The sequence below is a fragment of the Tursiops truncatus genome, chromosome 6 (assembly GCF_011762595.2).
Source record: "Tursiops truncatus isolate mTurTru1 chromosome 6, mTurTru1.mat.Y, whole genome shotgun sequence".
NCBI lineage: Eukaryota > Metazoa > Chordata > Mammalia > Artiodactyla > Delphinidae > Tursiops > Tursiops truncatus.
This window is the reverse complement of record NC_047039.1, coordinates 95343351-95360440: the sequence shown is the minus strand read 5'-3', so window position 1 is coordinate 95360440 and position 17090 is coordinate 95343351. Positions and strand designations below refer to the sequence as shown.

General features: G+C 51.3%; 1 protein-coding gene across 10 annotated transcripts in view; it reads right to left on the bottom strand.

The window, feature by feature from the left end:
- Window positions 1-17090, bottom strand: part of RGS3 (regulator of G protein signaling 3) — a 162178-nt gene that overhangs the window by 49084 nt on the left and 96004 nt on the right. For 8 of the 10 annotated variants that reach the window (XM_073806449.1, XM_073806445.1, XM_073806450.1 and 5 more), the window contains one exon: window positions 14350-14472. In XM_073806449.1, the coding sequence (XP_073662550.1) occupies window positions 14350-14472 (123 nt within the window). Of the gene's footprint in view, window positions 1-1596; window positions 10083-14349; window positions 14473-17090 lie in introns of those variants that run through there. The other 2 variants (XM_033858419.2, XM_033858422.2) reach the window with 1 other exon arrangement.

Below are 17090 nucleotides of genomic sequence, written 5' to 3'. Positions count from 1 at the left end.
AAACCATAAAGTTCAAGGTGTGGGGGGAAGTGAATATTGTATAACCCTGGGGTGGATACCACAACACTAAGGGCAAAATAATATTTTTTTAAATTTATAAATATGATATTAGTCATCAGAAAAACACAATTCAAAACCACCATGAGATGCTATTTCACAACCACTAGGATGGCTATGACTTTAAAAAAACAGGAAAATAAGTGTTAGAGAGAATGTGGAGAAATCGGAATACTTGTACGCTGATGGTGGGAAGGTAAAATCATGAAGCTACTTTGGAAAAGATTCTAGCAGCTCCTCAGAAAGTTCAAAAGAGTTACCATTTGATCCAGGAATTCTACTCCTATGTATATACTCAAAAGAAATGAAAACATACGTCCACACAAAAACTTGTACACAAACATTTACGGCAGCATTATTCATAATAGTCCAAAGGTGGAAACAACCCAAAGATTCATCAACAGATGACTGAATAAATAAAATGTGGTATAGCCGTACAATGGAATATTATTCCACCATAAGAGGAATAAGGTCCTGATACATGCTGCAACGTGGATAAACCTTGAAAACCTCACGCTAAATGAAGGAAGCCAGTCACAAAAGACTTAATATTACATGATTCCATTTATAGGAACTGTCTAGAACAAATCTATAGAGACAGAAAGTGGATTAGTGGTTGTGTAGGTCTGGAGGAGATGGGGGAATGGGTGGGTGATAGCTAAAGGGTATGGTTTCTTTTGGAAATAATGAAAATGTTCTAAAATTGACTGTGGTGATGGTTGCACGAGTCCGTAAATATACTAAAAAACCATTGAGTTGTACACTTTAAATGGATAAATTGTATGATTTGTGAATAATACTTCAATAAAGCTGCCACCAAAGCAATTTACAGATATGACTACCCATAAATCAGAAACATCTATAGTTTAAAAAAATAAAAGGTTAATATACAGATATCCTTATTTTATAAAGAGCTCTTGTGAATTAATAAACTATAAACAGCCCAACAGAAAAATGGGCAAAAGATCTGAACAAGCTACTCACAAAAGAGGTAACGTAAATAACTGAAAGGCATGTAAACATCCAACATCTCTAGTACTCAAAGAAATGAACCTCCTAAAAAATGTAACAATGCACAGTGTTGGCGAGTGTGTGGGGAAATGGTCTCTTACCCAGACTGTATCAATTTGCTTGGGACTGAGGGGTTTCCCAGGAAGCAAGATTTTTCATGTTAAAAAGGGAGAGTCTGGGGCAAAGCAGGATGAATTGGTCAATCTTAACTGGGATTATAAATTGGTACAATCATTCTGGAGAGTAATTTGGCAATAGGTATCAAGAGCCTTTTTTACAAATATATACCCTTTCATCTGGAAATTCTAGTAGCAGGAATTTATTCTAACAAAACGTTCATTTATCAACAAGTATTTGTGGTGGGTCAAAGATGTACACTGGATGCTGGGGATATAGCTATAAAGATTTTTATCTCAGGTTTTTGTAACAATGAAATATTGGCAACAACCTAAATGTTGACCTACTGAAGATTTTTAAAAATAAAACCTGTTTCATCTACACAATGAAATACTCTATAGGCACTAAAAATGATGTTGTAGAAGCACATTTATTGACATGGAAACGTGGATACACTACATTGTTAAATGGAAAAAAGCAACTCAGAAAACTGTGTGCATGGGCAACCCCAATTTGCAATTTGCTTATACACACAAACGTATATGTGTGTATAAACAAATGCCTGACAGGATACACCCCAAAATGTTAACAGTGGTTATCTCTGGGTGTTGGGATGAAGGGTGAACATTTCCTTCTCCTGTTTCAACTGTACTAAATGTTTTCTTCATAATAAACATGAATTACTTTTGTAACAATATAACAAAAGTCAACTGCATTCATAAAACAAAAAACCCCACACCTGCCATGCCCTCATGGGTGGAGGGCCAAGGAAGGGGGCTGCAGAGTCAAGCACATGTTCACGCTTGATCTAGCAATAGCAGCTGCCACTAAGCACAGTCGTCCCTTGGTATCCTGTGTGGTGGGAGGTGGGTGGTTCCAGGACCTCCAGCAGATACCAAAATCCAGGGATGCTCAAGTCACTTATATGAACTGGCATAGTGTTTGCATAGAACCTACACACATCCCTCCCATATACTTTCAATCATCTCTAGATTACCTACAATACTAATACAATGTAAATGCCATGTAACTAGTTGTACGACGGAAATACTATGTAAATAGTCACCAGCTCAGCAAATTCAAGTTTTGCTTCTTGGAACTTTCTGGAATGTTTTTGGGTTTTTTTTCCTATCTGCGGTTGGTTAAATCTGTGGAAGCGGAACCCGCAGATACGGAGGGCTGTCTGTACCTACTACATACCAGGCACTTTGCACAGACCATTCCCCTTACTCCTGAGGAGAACCCTGTGAGAGAGATGTCCTTGTCTCATTTGACAGAGGCTAGGTAACGTGCCAGTAATCCCACAGCTAGTGAGAAGCAGAGCTGGGATTTGACCCCTGGCCTGCCTACCTCTGAATCAGGCCCCTGCCTCTACCTTAGCTGCCCCTGCTTGTTCCTGGGGATGGGCAGAGAAAGGTCCCAAGGCACTAGGCCCTCTGTCCTGCAGGCTGGTTCTATGCGGGCCCTGGTCCTCCCTCCCTGCACACAGTCTAGGGGGCGACAGAAGGACAAATCAGCAAGGGTGGGGACAACGGCAAGGGGAAGGCGTGGCGCTGGCAGGCCAGTTGGCTGAGGTCAGGGCTCAGGGCAGACTAGCCAGGGACTCCTCGCCTGCTGGGCGACATTCAGGAAGCCTAACCACATCCGGCCCCAGGAGTTCCCAGGCCCTGTGCGCTCCCAGTGGCAGGGAGAGAAAACCTCGCCCGGCCTGCTGCCGCCTTGCTAAAAGCAGGAGGAAAACAGCCTGCCATCTGGGACCTTCCCCCTGGGCTGGGGACAGCTGGCCAGTCCTTTCCCTACTGCGGGCCTCCAGGGTCTCCTCTCCTGTGTGAGGAGGGGCCGTGACGGCTGGTGGCTCCAGGACCCTCCCAGATCTAAATTCTCTGAATCCACGCCGCTTCCTCACAGAGGGCCCGGCAGGAAGAGGAAGGGGGTGAGGCGTCCCACCCAGCTCCCGAAGGAGCCCCTTCCTCTTCCCCTCAGCTCCAATCCCACTACTATTTTTAGAACTGGGAGCGTCTCCGCCAGCCCTGCCCTGCTCAGAGCTCCAGGTAAAACACAGCAGCCCCATTCATTCTGCTCCAGCAAGAACGCGTGGGGAATTTATAGACAAGCCAGCCGACTAGACAACCTCTCCCCACACCATTAGCAGGGCTATTTCTCACTATTTCCATTAGACAGCCCAAAGTGATGACTTACTTTTTCTAATGACAACACAGCCGAGTGAGATGACAAGCGTCTCTAGGACAGTCTGTGCCCCGCCCCGTCCCCAACCTGGCAGACTCTTCAAAGGCCGCTGAAGGGGAGCGCTGAGCGGTGGGTCCTAGTTCCAGCTCTGGCACCAACTATGTGCCCCTGGCCAAGTTCTTGCCCCTCTCTTGGTCTTGATTTCTACAAATCAGCTTGTTAATCGATTGATCCTGGTGAGGGAGGGAGGAGGCTTTTCAGTTCCACACTCAAAGATTCTGTGGTTCTATCAAAATTCTAGTCACTCGTGAAACAAATATTATATCCTCTGCTTTGTGGTGTGTGTTGAGCTGTATTCCCAAATCATCTGAGAGTTGATGATGGGTCTCAGAATGCATTTTCCCATTGAAAATTGTGTTATAAATGGTGGTCAGCTTCCTAGGCTAGCCTACTGAACACTTACTTTTCTCCCACGAGGAGAAACAGCAGAAACCTATATTGTGATAGAATTTAACCAAAATGGAAAACGACTAACGTTTAAAAGACACTGTTTTAGAAAATTTACCCTGAGTAGTGTTTGAGCAAAAGAAGATATACATTAAAGGGAATGAAAAAGTCTGTGGCAACTTCTGGGGAAGAGTCTGAAGGAGACTTCTGACCACGCTGGAAACTAAAGGCACTGCACACAGATTCTCACTACTTCCACTGAAAGTGAGCTTTATGCCATAGACCAGGAGTCCGATTAAAGAACCTAAGTGTATACCTGTATATGTGAAGTTAAAACAAGAGTTCAGTGAGCAGGAAAAAAGAAGGGCCAGGGGAAGATTCTAGGTTTGAAAGCTCCTTGCCACTTTCCCTGGGGGGGGAGCCTGAAGGAGGCACATTTGGGTGGGAGGGAGCAGGGCTGTGCTTACAGTCTGAGTGCCTGTGATGAGGACCCCTTCCTGTATAAGGTTCATACTTATACTTATTTGTCTCAAGTACATGATGAATATTAACCACGTACAACATTTGCATATATTCACACACATACACTCTTGTTTCAATGTGAAGACCAAAATGTCTGATTTCTTTTTTCTTTTAACCTGTTATTAGAGTCCTGAGGCTTTGAGGATGACTCCTGGAGATCACCTAAATTCAACTCCCTCATTTTTCGTGGTAAAGAAACAAATGATCAGAGAAGTGAAGTAATTTGCCCAAAGTCACTCAGTGAATTACAAGCAAAATCAGTATTTGAACAAAGATCTTCAGAATCCTACTCTGGTTTTCTCTGAAGGCAAGGAGCTCAGTGAGAAGGGAGCTCCACAAACCCAGGGAAGAGAACCATAGGAGCAGTTCTGGGTCTCAGAAGGGTCTCCTTCCCTCTGAGGATGCCCAGAAGTCAGTGTGGATATGGTGGCATCTATAACCCTGAAGTGAGTCTGGCCAGATTAGATTGCTTAAGATCAAGTGGGGATCCAGGCTCTGGTCTTACAAAGCCGAGGTGCAATGGAAAAAGCTCTGAGCCAAGAAAGGCAGGAGACCCGAGTTCTAGTCCTGGCTCTGCCACTACCTTGTCCCATGAACCCGGCCAGGTCACTTCCCCTTTTTGAGCCTCAGTTTCCTCGTCTAGATTCCAAAACGTGAGAGGCTTGAACTGCATGGCCCAATCCAATTCTACAACATCTCCTGAGCACCTACCAAGGACCAGGCAGTAATAGAATCAGCAAGAAATAAACCTTGACCTCCACTGGCTCCCAAGGAGCTCACGGTCTTGCAGGTGAGACATACCTGCCTAACTCACTGTGCTAAAGATGAACAAAATACTGTGGAATACAGAGGGGGAAGCGGTGACTTCGGATGCACGTCTGAGAAAGGTGTCTCAGGGGAGGCTTGAAGGCTGAGGGCTGTATGTGTCAGGAACAGCAGAGGAGGGCAGGCGGCATCAGGCAGAAGAAATAGCCTACACACGAACACGCGTGGGGAATTCAGAGAAGGAAAATAATCCAATACGGCCGAGCTGTGGGCACAAAGCAGGAGGACAGAGGGCGAGCCTTAAGAAGCAGGCTGGGACCATGGCCTCCCACGATGGTCTTGGAGCGGGAAGTGCGACTGCTCAGCTTCCCCACCCCTCCCAGCTTGGATGGTCCGTGACTGCTGAAAAGCAGGAGAGCAGAGCAATCCAAAGCCAGTGCTCTGGAGCTGGGCACCCAGGTTCCAATCCAAGCCACCCACTGGCTGTGTGACCTTGGGCAAGTTTCTTCTCAAAGACTCAGCGTCCTTACCTATATCAATTGGGTATAATGAGAGTAAATGTGTAAGGACCACAAAGAACCTCACGAAGCTGCAGTGAGGATTAAAGAGACGATGTAGGTGAAGAGCCTGGCATTGCTCCAGGTTCACGGCCTAAGCGCTCACTTATAAATTACCTACTGTTATTATTCTACTCTTAAACCAAGGATCTGGGAACAGTTTGGAGGACAGTGGCCCTATGCAGAGAAAGGCTTGAAGAAAGATGAGGTCAAGACAAGATAGAGGGTAAGGTTGTGCTATCTTCCTTAAGAACAAAAAAAGATAGGAAGATGACTGAGGCCAAGAGGAAGGTGGGAAGAAGGCAGTCTCTCCGCAGCCAGACGGGCAGCGAGGAGGGGAGGGCGGAGAGCTGGAGAGACTGGAAAACAGGTGTTTGGCGGGGGTGGGTGGGTTGGGGGGGGTGGCGGCGGGTGGAGAATATCTGAAATCTAGTCCATTTGACACCCAGTTACTTAGGGTTGAGATTCCAAGTCAGTCAACTGGCAAAATCTGGGCCCAAAACCTGGAGTAGGCTCTCTCCTCACCCTCAACAGGGCAGAGGTCAAAGGCCTCCTTCCTGTACTCATGCTCAGTGCATCTGGGCCTGAACCTGAGCCATCCCTTTCTGCCTTCGGCCGCTGTTCATTGCGGCCAGGTACCCCAAGACTGTGCTGCTGGTCCTCTTGAATGCCAGACTCAAAAGGGGGATGGGGTAACCCCACCATCCCAGTGCTGCTGAGAGCCTGTCTTCAGGACTTCCACCTTGTCTTTCACATCAGACCTCTTAAATCTTGTGTGAAGCTATTCATCTTGTCAGCCTGGGCCACCCCTGGGCCATATGAACTCAAAGTTTATTCTCCACTGTGTAGAGAATAAGGCATCTCATTTTTATTAGTCCTAAAGCATCCCGTCTAGAGCTTAAAGGGCCACGATTTCTGCATGCAGGATATCTTCCTCCTGGCTCTTCCTGGAGGAGATGATTGATTTCTCTTACTTCCACTCCTAAGAGGCAAACCTTTCATTTGGAAAGAGCAATGGATTAGGTTGCAAGGCTTTGGCTTGAGGACTAGCTCGGTCTCTTACCAGTTATGTGACCTTGGATAAATCACTTAACTTCTCTGAGTCTTAGTTCCTTCCATCCATAGAACAAGGCTGCTGGGAGGCCTAAGGGAGATAATGCCTGGGGATCCCAGTTGCCATCTCTGAAGCCCGTGCTCTCGCTGTGGGCAGCCCTCCCACATTGTGAAATTGCCCACACCTTCAATCTGCAGAACGCTCTTGGTGCCGTGTATGAGAAATTCAGGCTTTGGTGGCAGAATTTATGAAACAAGAATTTAAACTAAAGAATAAAAAAAAAAAAAGGCATACATAAATAAATGTCATCATTATTTCCGACAGGTTCCAACTCCCAAAGGGCCAAAGGACCCAGGCGGCAGAGACCAGAGCATGACTGCTTCCAGGAGAGACTGGGAGTTTCAACAGACCCAGAGCCTGAGACAATAAGAAAACAAAAAAATGGGATCAAAGGATGTGTGGGGAACTTAAAGAATCACTTTGTATTCAAATCGCACAGATGGCCTTTTCAACAATAAATGGTTGTGCTCCCATGCTCCCAGCTCGCCCCGAGACACACACCAAGACAATTGGCCCATCAGGAAAGAGACCATTGTGTGAGCTTCTTAGCGTGATTTATGTGGAGGGAGGGGCTCGGCCATGTTTCCCGTGATTATGACTCTCAAATGCGATTTCGATGCGTTCATCATCCTGGACGTCTGGGATGGACTGGGCCTCTGAGGAGCAGTGGCCACCCGGTCATATTTCATCTTCTCGAGCCCGTGGAGCCAAATTAATTGTCTCATCGATTTGAGAGGCAGAGCAGCAATGGCGCTGTGGCTCACAACAGTCACTGGGAAGATGGGTCCAGGGCCCTCCAGGAGCTGATGTCTGCTTTCCCAGCAGCCAGCCAGGTCTAGGACCCTGACGGGAGCTTCCGCTCCACTCAGCAGCTTGTTGGGACAAGCCAGAGGAAAGTGCCGTCCCCAGGGCTAAGTGCCGTGTTCCGAGTCTCCGTTTCCCTGCTGCCAGAGCTCCCCCGTCCTCTGCACCTGTCTGGTGGACAGAGGTAGGTCCCCAGGTCCGGGAGAGAAAAGCTCGCTGTCTTCCCAGACAGGCAATTCTCCTGCGCCTCACACTCCCCTTAATGTCATTTTGTAAAAGGGAATCAAATGAAGTCATGGTGCAGCTTGTGTCTGTGCAGACTCAGCTGCTCAGCCGCTCAGAATTAACCCTGCAGGCGGAGTCTCGGCTGATAGACACTGCAGATCACTTGTCCCACTTCAGGCCCAGGCTATTCCCCTGCTGGGCAGGACACTGGGCTGATCCCCTGTTAGATTACTGATGCGACGTGTCTGATCTTTCCTAGGCTGGGAGGAGGGGTGATCCGTGGGAGGTAAGGGGCAAATTCTCTTCTGGGCCACCCTTCTTAGGGGTCAAGTAGCCAAAGCAGCTGAGCAAACTCACCAGGGCACAAGACCCCTCTCTAAAGACACGGAGAAGCTCTTAAAAGACACAACACGGAGTGTCCAAGCTCCAAGGGGACTTCTCTAAACTGAAGTCCAGCCTCTCTGACCCCCTTTCTATGCAGATGACCCTGATCCTACACATACCCTTTGTGTGTGAGCTATGTCTGCGCAGTTAGAGAAGGGTGTGAAAGCTGCCCAACGCTGGGCTGCACCAGAAGATGCAGCAGCAGTGAGCAGGCTGCGCTCTAATCGCTGCCCCCACGTAGGCCTTTGTCAGCCTCATGGCAGGACGGCCTCCTCTAAGTGTGCTGAGCCTCACTTAGCCCCAGTCCCCGACCCTCAGGAGCTCTGCAGAAAGCAAACCCAGTCAGTTTCCAGAGGGCTGTGTTCACAGGATGGAGGGACAGCACAGGCCACCCCTGCTGAGGCTGGGGGGCTGTGAACTTGACCACCTTGGCCAGCTGAAGCACCCATAACTCCCAACTCCCAGGGACATTCTCAGAACTCAGCACTGGTCCCTACCCAGGCCTCACCAGGAGGGGGCTCTGTGAGGAAGGCCCCATCCTTACGTGCATCCGCTGAAAGAGTGAGACACAGTGGAGGATGAGGGTGAGAGCAGTGGAGGGACAGGAAACTCTCTCTTCTCATCGCAGAGCCTCCCCTACCCGAGGGTCTGGGCATTCACATACTCGCCTCCCCAGACATCATCCAGGACGGGCCACCATCACCCATCACCTGGAGGACTGAAGGGACCCCCCCCTCAAAAAAAAAACTGATCTCCTCACACCCACTTGGGCCCCTCCTTGGGTTCTCTCATCGTCTAGAAATGTCCCTGAGAGTCTGTGACTCCCTTTCTCAAAAGCCTTCAATGGCTTCCCACTGTGTCTCAAATGCAGTCAATACATTAACCACCAAAGCCCTGTACGATCTGGCCCCCACCTACTTGGTCTTCCCCCTCACTAAGCTCCAGCTCCAGCGGCCTGGGCTCCGTTCCTCCAGCACATCCTGCTCCTTGCTAGCTCAGGTACTCTTCGCAGGCTGCTCCATCTGTCTGGAAAATCCTTTCCAAAGTCCTTGACTGGCTAACTCCTTCCTTGGCTTAAAGGTTATGCTCTTCCTCTCTCCCACCCCACACCCACACACAGCAATCTCTAATAATATTCTCTCTTAAAGGAATCCTTTCTTTTCCTCCATAGATGATCACAGTGTGTAACCCCGTGTGTGTGTGTTGGTGTTTATGTAATGCTCTCTCCCCTACTGAGACTGAAACCTTGATAAGCGCAGAGACCATGTCCCTCTCGTTCTCCATAGTATCTCCAGCTCCTAGCCCAGAACCTGGCATAAAGTAGACGCCCTAAAAATATCTGATGAATGAAGGAATGAACGCATGAGTTCAGATGAAAAATGAGTGAATGGGTGGAGATATCTTCTGGCAGCAGCGGATCCTGGCATTGTTCTCCATCAGGGCTGACCTCTCCCAACTTCTCCTGCTGCCCCTGAGGCAGGCACTGGAACCACCGGTAGCCCAGATGCTATTTCACCTCCTTCTTCCTTGTAGGGAATAAGCTTCTGGGTCTTCTCCATTTGGGACTTTCTGAGCCAGTCTGCATCTGCCCACAGGGCCTCTCACACCACTGTGGTCCTTCTGACGCCAGTCCACACACCCGTGGGGCCACTCCCTTCAGATGACCCTAGGCCCACCATCTTGGTCCTCCGTTTTGGGTCCAGTTGAGGTGAGGTTACTGTGTGGTAAGGGATGCCCAAGAAAGAGTTAAGTTGCCAGAAGCAGAGTCCTGCCCTTGGGTTTGCTCAGCCAATCAGAGTCTGTCCTGATGAGGTAAAGCTTCTATCCTGGGTAGCATTGGTTGAGTTGGCCGGCCCCATCTCCTGCTGGAGAGAGCCATAAGGGTGCAGTTTCTGTGGAACCAGACAGAACTGGAATTAGCTCGCTGTCGACTCGGGCCAGGGCTGCCTGACTCCAGGACCTGCCCCTGCTGCTTTCTACGGTGCTCAGATAGACCCTGGCATCTCCAGGGCCCCATCTCTAGCCGCCCTAGTGGAGATGACGAGGTGGCACGCACCTTGGTATCACACCTGGGAGAAGTCTTACAGCCAGGGCACACCCAGGAGGCCTCAGTTTCCCTGCCTGGTCCCAGGAATACAGCAGGTGGCTACCAGGAAGTGACATGGAGCAGTCGTCACATGTGCTCAAAGCGGCAGCATTCAGCTTCAATAAACAAGGTCACTAGATAAATCTTCCTATATAGACATAACTTTAATAATAATAATAATTCACAGAGTTCTTCTGGTGTGCCACTTTGCTAAGCGCATTACATGAGTCTAATCCTCACGAGAACCCTGTTCATCCATCTACTTTACTAATGAAAATCTTGAGTCTCAGAGAGCCTCGGTGCCTCACCTGAGGTCACAGAGCGGTAAGAGCTCACGCCTCCCATATCACTCGCTATGTTTATTTTTGAACCGTCTGTGGGCAGATCGGTCTCCACTGCTGGACCGCAATTTCCCAAGGAAAGAATATGACAGATTCACCCGTGCATTCCCAGCACTGAGCTCAGGGTGCACCCCGAGAAAGGTCCATTGCCCAGGCCAGCGCTGTGCATGTGGTGGGAGCTCGTGGAGGTTCACTGACAATGAATGTACAGCCAAGAGCCCTCCGCCCGCCCCCATAAAGGACCTAAACTAGTGTCTGGCCCAGAGCAGGCATTTATTTCTATATTTGATTGAATAACCAACACAATATGCATTTATCTCTCCCTATTAGCTTAGCCTTAACAGTCACAGGTAGGACCATCTGTGAGTTATTCTAGATTAGCAGCATGGCAGCGTTCCCCATGGCAGGGAGTTTAGTAGAAGTTGTCCCAGGTGAAAGAAGACAGGTAGTTTCCCTCCAGGGATAGACGATGAAGCAAGAAACGGGGCAGAATGCTGATGAGGAAGAACGGGGTGGTGAGAAAAAGGAAGCTGGGAGAGGAGAGGAAGCCGGCCACTTACTTCTACAGAAAGAGGGAGCACGCAGGCCCACCTGCAGCAGCCTTCCACCTGCCATGGTCAGCCAGGAGTGAGCCGGAGAAAGGCAGTGGAGCCCCAGAGACGGGATGCAGTCGGCTGCTGCCTGCCTCGCTGTGTCCTTGCCCCAGCCGGGACCCCAACACTGCAACCCAAGGTCACAGGCACCTCAGACACAGCACAGAAAGCCTATGTCTGCCCCTCTCCCCCGACAGGAGGGGAGTAGACCTGGCCCCTAAGGGCAGCGCACTTCACAGGCAATCAAGTTATACAGAAATCTTGGATAACTGGACGACTCTAGGTCCTCAACTTTCATGAGAATCACAAAGCTTGAAGAGCTGCGAAGAGCCACCTGACCAATGCATAGATGGGACCGCCATGGCGGGAAGCGGTTGCCAAAGGTCACACAGCAGGGAGTGGCACACCTGCCTCTCTACTGTCCTTTGTTTGAATCCATCTTCCTCCAATTCCCTCTGTCTTTCCCCAGAAGCATTTCATGTTCAGGGCATATCACATTTATCATGTTTTGCAAATTGGGGAAGAACTTTTGCATTTTTTGAGATGTTTGAAGAATCCCACATTCCAAGTGTCAGCAAACACCGCTGAAAGGAACAGGGTTGAGAAGTGGCAGCACAGGAGTTTGGGGAGCTGCCTTGCAAAGCCCTCTTTCCCCAGAGAGGCACTGGAGTTGGGCAGACAAGGAGTGGCTTAGGCATCGGTTTCCATTCTGCAGCAGAAGGCGGAACAGTCTCAGAACAACGAAAAGGCATTAAAAAAAAAAAAGGCACGCTCCTCAGTGAGGGCTCAAAACAGATTTCAGGCAGAAGTGTTCTGCTTGACCAAAGCAAGAAGCCAGTGTCCAAGGTCTGCTTGGCCTTCCCTCTTCTCTCTCCCCTGGAGGACAGCAAGCCTAGTAAAAGGGCTGTGGCCCAGCCCTTGGCAAGGAGGTTCACGGTCACCTCGGAGGCAGCCAGGACCTGATGGAGCTGAGTGCAGGTGGATGGCCTGTGCCGGTTGGACAGCCACCTGGGCCCGGTGGTTAAGGTTTTGTTTTTTGCTGAAGCACTCCTGGAACCATACGGGGCTGGAGAAAATCCTATTTACGGGAACTTCTCTCAGGAAGCTTGCTGCAAGCGACTAGAAGGAATGAGCTGCTATGACTCTTCCAGTGGGTGTGATGGGGGTAGGGAAGGTTGGGCATCCTCCCCAAGGGGCCTGCCTAACAAAAAGTGGTTACTAAGTGCCTTTCAAGCAGCGTGGGCCAAGTGGGGTGTGACAGCTGGGCAGGGCCCGCTCCCAGGTGAGGGGGCAATCCTGAGGCCGTCCCAGCGGTCAGGCTCTCCGTCTTTTCCCTCCTCACGCCCAACACAGAGCTTCTCCATTAAGCACACGTTTAAAGAGTTTTGATTTGAAGACGCGTCCAGCTGTTGCCTGCCCGGGCTGCCCATATATCTTGGCATGGCCCGGAAGCCAGGCCCCAAACCCTCGGGCCCTTCAAGGGTCAGTCAGCGAAGCCGCAGCCCTGCGGCAACCAGCGCCAGAAACCCAGCCTACCTTCAGTCACTCAAATTGTCCCCCTCACCCCCCAACTGAAGGTGGAGAGACTCCCCAGGGCGTTGAGAAGGCTGTTGCCAACACTCTCCAGAGCCGGCAAACTCTGAAGCTGAGGCAGAAAGAACTTCTTCCCCAGATCAGGAGGAGCTAAGCCTAAAACACAAGAAAACTGAGGAACACCAGTGCACGCGTGCCACATCCCAGCGGCCACCCCAGTGAGGAGGAAGTGGCCTGGTCTCTGATTGTGACCGACCCAGGATCAAGGGGGCCAGGCAGCCTACAGCCTTGGCAAGTCTCTGTTGAGGAGTAGAAGCTGAGACTGGGAACCAGCCAGCATAGCAAGAGCACCTACTGAATACCAGGCACTGTGCTATGAACTGTGTACGCACTGTCTCATTTAATTTGCACAACAACCCTTTGGAGGAGAAACTACTAGCCCCAGATGGGGACACCAAGGCACAGAATAGTACAGTGACTTGCCCAAGGTCACCCGCCAGCCAGCAGCAGAATGTGACTCGGAAGTCCATGCTGTGCCCGCTGTCCTCCCTCATCACAGTTATTCTTGCCCCTGGCAAGTGTAAAACAAGATAACTGTTGAGTCTGAGATCACATAATTCTCAGACACGCGCTATTTGAGGAGCTGCCGTCCGCCACCACCCCACCAGCAGGGGCTGCGCAGCAGCCTCTTCCCCACCTCCCGTCCTCAGCAGCCTGCCCCACTGCCCCGTTGGGCTACGTGTGCATGGCGCGCAGGGCGGCCCTCAACGCAGCAGGAAGAAGCACGAGGCCTGCGAGTTGACCAGCTGGCGCTCGCTTTCCTTTACCCTCTTCTCCCTGGTTCCGGCCAACCAACCACCACGGCTCCCTCTGCAGCAAATCAGACCAAATCCCAACACGGCCAACACGTTCAGCAAGAGAAGGGACCTGAGTGGCTCACAAATGGGGGAATACAACTGTGCCTCGGCCTGGCATCCGGGGGACCAAGGGGAAGGCTGTAGTCCAGCTCCGATCCCAACGCCCTCCACAGGCACGGGACCAGCCGAGGGGGTGCCTGCCCCAGATCAGCTTCAGCTGGGAGTCTCTAATCTTCCCTGATGCTCCAGCCGGCCGGCTCCCAGTCCCCAGAAAACTCCACTTGGCTCCACCCGGCCGTGGCCTGCATCGAACCAGCACGGCTTCTGCCGCAAACGTCTCCTCCCAACTATGTCTGCTTCGGGCCAGTGTTAAACACCAGTGAGCTCACCGTCCCTGGGCACGACCTACACCCAATAGCAGAGGGGGGCCGCATGCCAGGCAGCAGCCGGGAGGCCGGCCCGAACTAGACCTTGCCGTCGGCAAACTAGAGAACAGAACCGAGAATTGATGGGTCGTGCTCCATCTGGCTCTGTCGCTCTCCCTGAGCACTGTCAAACTCACTCAGCAGATCCAGTGACACGCCAAGGGGGAGAGTCGTTCGAGCACAGGCCTCCTTGCCAAGAGCTTGCTGCCCAGATCCAAGTCCTAAGCCAGGGCTGGTCCCAAGCTCAATTTGGAGGCTCAAGGGTGCAGGCGGGCCTAGGGGGAGCCAGGCAGCCAGGGCTGTGGCCACCAGCGAGGCCCTTACCTTGCTCTCAGGGGACGGAGCCGCCAGCTGTTGCTGCTTCGCAATGTTCTCCGACAGGCACCAGCACACTCTCTTCTTCTGCTCGTGCGAGTGAGCTTCCAAGGTGAATAAGCACTCTGCCTTCTGATGTCAGGGGAAACAGAGAGAGCGGCAGTCAGCGCTGCTCCCTGGTTCAGGGGCTCCCAGGACCAAGCCCAAGCACATCCCTGGGCTCCAGAGGGTGAGGCTGCAGCAGGGAGGGGAGTGACCGCTAAAAGCCACAAATGCACACTAATCCCCGGTGACATCGAGGCAGCCAGACGAGCAGGGAAGCTGACTCAGGGGCCAGCTGGCAAGCCGTGTGCCCATGGGTTGGGGGAGGCAGTGGTTCCCAACACAGTGGAGTTCTGTGGAGAGCCACCGACTGTGATGGTGAGGTCACCCCCGGGGACAGGCAGCACAAGGCAGCAGCTGGGGGAGCACGTGGGGAACCCAGAGGGCCAAGGTCTCCGCCCCTCTGATGCTCTACGGAGCCAGGACCCCTCCCCGGGCTCACAGAACCCCTCTCCCCCACCTCAGCACACTCATCTGATCACAAGGCCAAGGTTAGATGGGTGCCCAAACAGCGACTCGGTCCCTTTGGAAAGTCCTTGGGGAGCAATTGTGTGGCCTCGTACAGCCCCACTACTGCCTGACACGTGAGCTGGGTCTGATCAATGACTGTTCAGCTCAACTGAGTGCAAGTCTCTACCACTGCTGTCATTTAAATCTCACTTTGCTATTTAACCTTGTTAAATGCTGCAGTCTTGTCTCCCCAACTAGACTAGAAACTCCCTCTAGGAAGGCCTTTTTCAGCCGGGCCTAGTGCAGTGCTTGGCAAGTGAAGGCCTCAGTAAGCTCTGGCTCCCTGGAGGGACTTCCGGGATGAGGTCAAATCCAGGCCAGCTTACAGGCACCGGGGAGCGGCTGGGACCCAGGGAGCCGGCCCCGCCCCGAAGGAGTCAGAATGTGCTGGGGGCGGGGAGGGGCGGGACAGCATGCCCAGTGTTATCCTCTCCAGGACGCTCTGAGGAGGGGATGGCTAGCTCTTTCTGTCTCCGCTGGAATCTGATTATAACCCCACAGGACTGCGATTAGATTAACTCATCCAAGGAGCTAAGAGCGTGAGCCGGATGGATTGGAACAGAGAAAAAGACAGTGTTTCTACGCAGTCCTTCCTTGTTTTGCAGTTGGACAGGCCTGGTTTGAATCCCAGCTTTGCCACTTCCTAGCTGTCACCTCAGGAAAGCCTGTAAAATGGGAATGACAGTGATATCACCTACCTCCCAGAGCTATTGGGAGGGCAAGCAATAACCCAGGCCTCAATAAACAGCAGCTATTGTTGTTATTAGTACTTCATTTGTTTAAGAAATATTTATTGAGCACCTATTGTGTGTCAGGGACTGTAGTAGGCCCTGGGGGTGAAGAGGGAGATAAGAGAGACTGAGTTCTTGCCCTCAGGATGGGGGCAGAGACAATAAACCAATAAACAATTAAACAGTGTAATTACAAATTGTGGAAAGGCCAAAAGGGAGAGGTCCTATCTGAGCCTGACAGACGGAGAAGGCCATTCTGAAGGGGCCGCACTCCAGCAAAGGCTGAACGAGAAAGAGCCAGCCAGGAAAGTGCTAGGGAGAAACTGTTCCAGGCAGAAGGAACAGCAAATGCAAGGGCTCTGAGCTGGGGTGGTTATCAGCATCATGTAACAGCATTTGGGGACATAGTCTACCTGCCATCAAACCCAACCCTCAGGGATGCTCCCCTTCAGGGAAGGGCCACACCCCATGCTAAGTGTTCCCAGGGTGCCAGCCATTCCTTTCCAGCCCCAAAGTGCTCAGAAGCTGTTCTTCCTAAAAGCATCAGAGGAGAGAGGGAAGAAAGCCCCACCTCTTGGTTTCAGGGAACTGAGTGGATGTGGTGAGGCAATCCTCCCACTTAATAACCGATTCCCACCACTTCCCGGAACCCCCAGCCCACTGCAGGGGAAGGACACACCCAGCAAAGACCCCAAGATGCTCCAGGGAGAAACCAGGTGGGGCAGGAGCTGACTAGAGGGCCCTCTGCTCCCTGTCTCATTGTGTTGCCCCTGCGAGGGGAGAGTTGGGGCAGGGACTGTGGTCCCTTCCCGCTTGGAAAGGCCATCACTCCACAAATCTGGTCCTGGCCCGAGCCTCCCAGGCCTGCCTCTGCCTTTATCTTCCTGAGCCCCAACTTCCTCCTCTCTTTCTGTTCTGAAGCAGGATTCTGCCTTAATAATAATTCCCTTGATCTAAGTATCGATTTTAAAAGCACCTTCCCATCCATGATCTCGAGAAGGCATCCGAGGCACCAAGGACCTAACCCTAGGCCTGGCTGGGGGGTAGGGCTGGCTGTTTTAGACGGGCACACATTTGGGGGAAGGCCTTGCTCCCAAGGCTCCTCTCTAAGTGTTGCCTGAAGCTTTGGAGGCTGGCCTGGCCAAGAGAGGGAGCATGGAGACAGCTCCCTCCAGGGAGGCTGAATTCCCATCTGCCTAAGTCTGTCTAAATCAGGGGCCCCCACTGTCTGCCTGGCTGTCCCTGCATGTGAACCGTCTCTCTTGGTCCACTCTGTGATCCCACTCATCAGTTTCAACACTGTTAGACACCGTGCCCTCAAATATCAGGCTCCAAGGTCAAGGTTGTAAGCTGCCCTGAAAGCATCCTCACGAAACTCACTCAGAGGCAGGGCTTCCTTGACTGCAG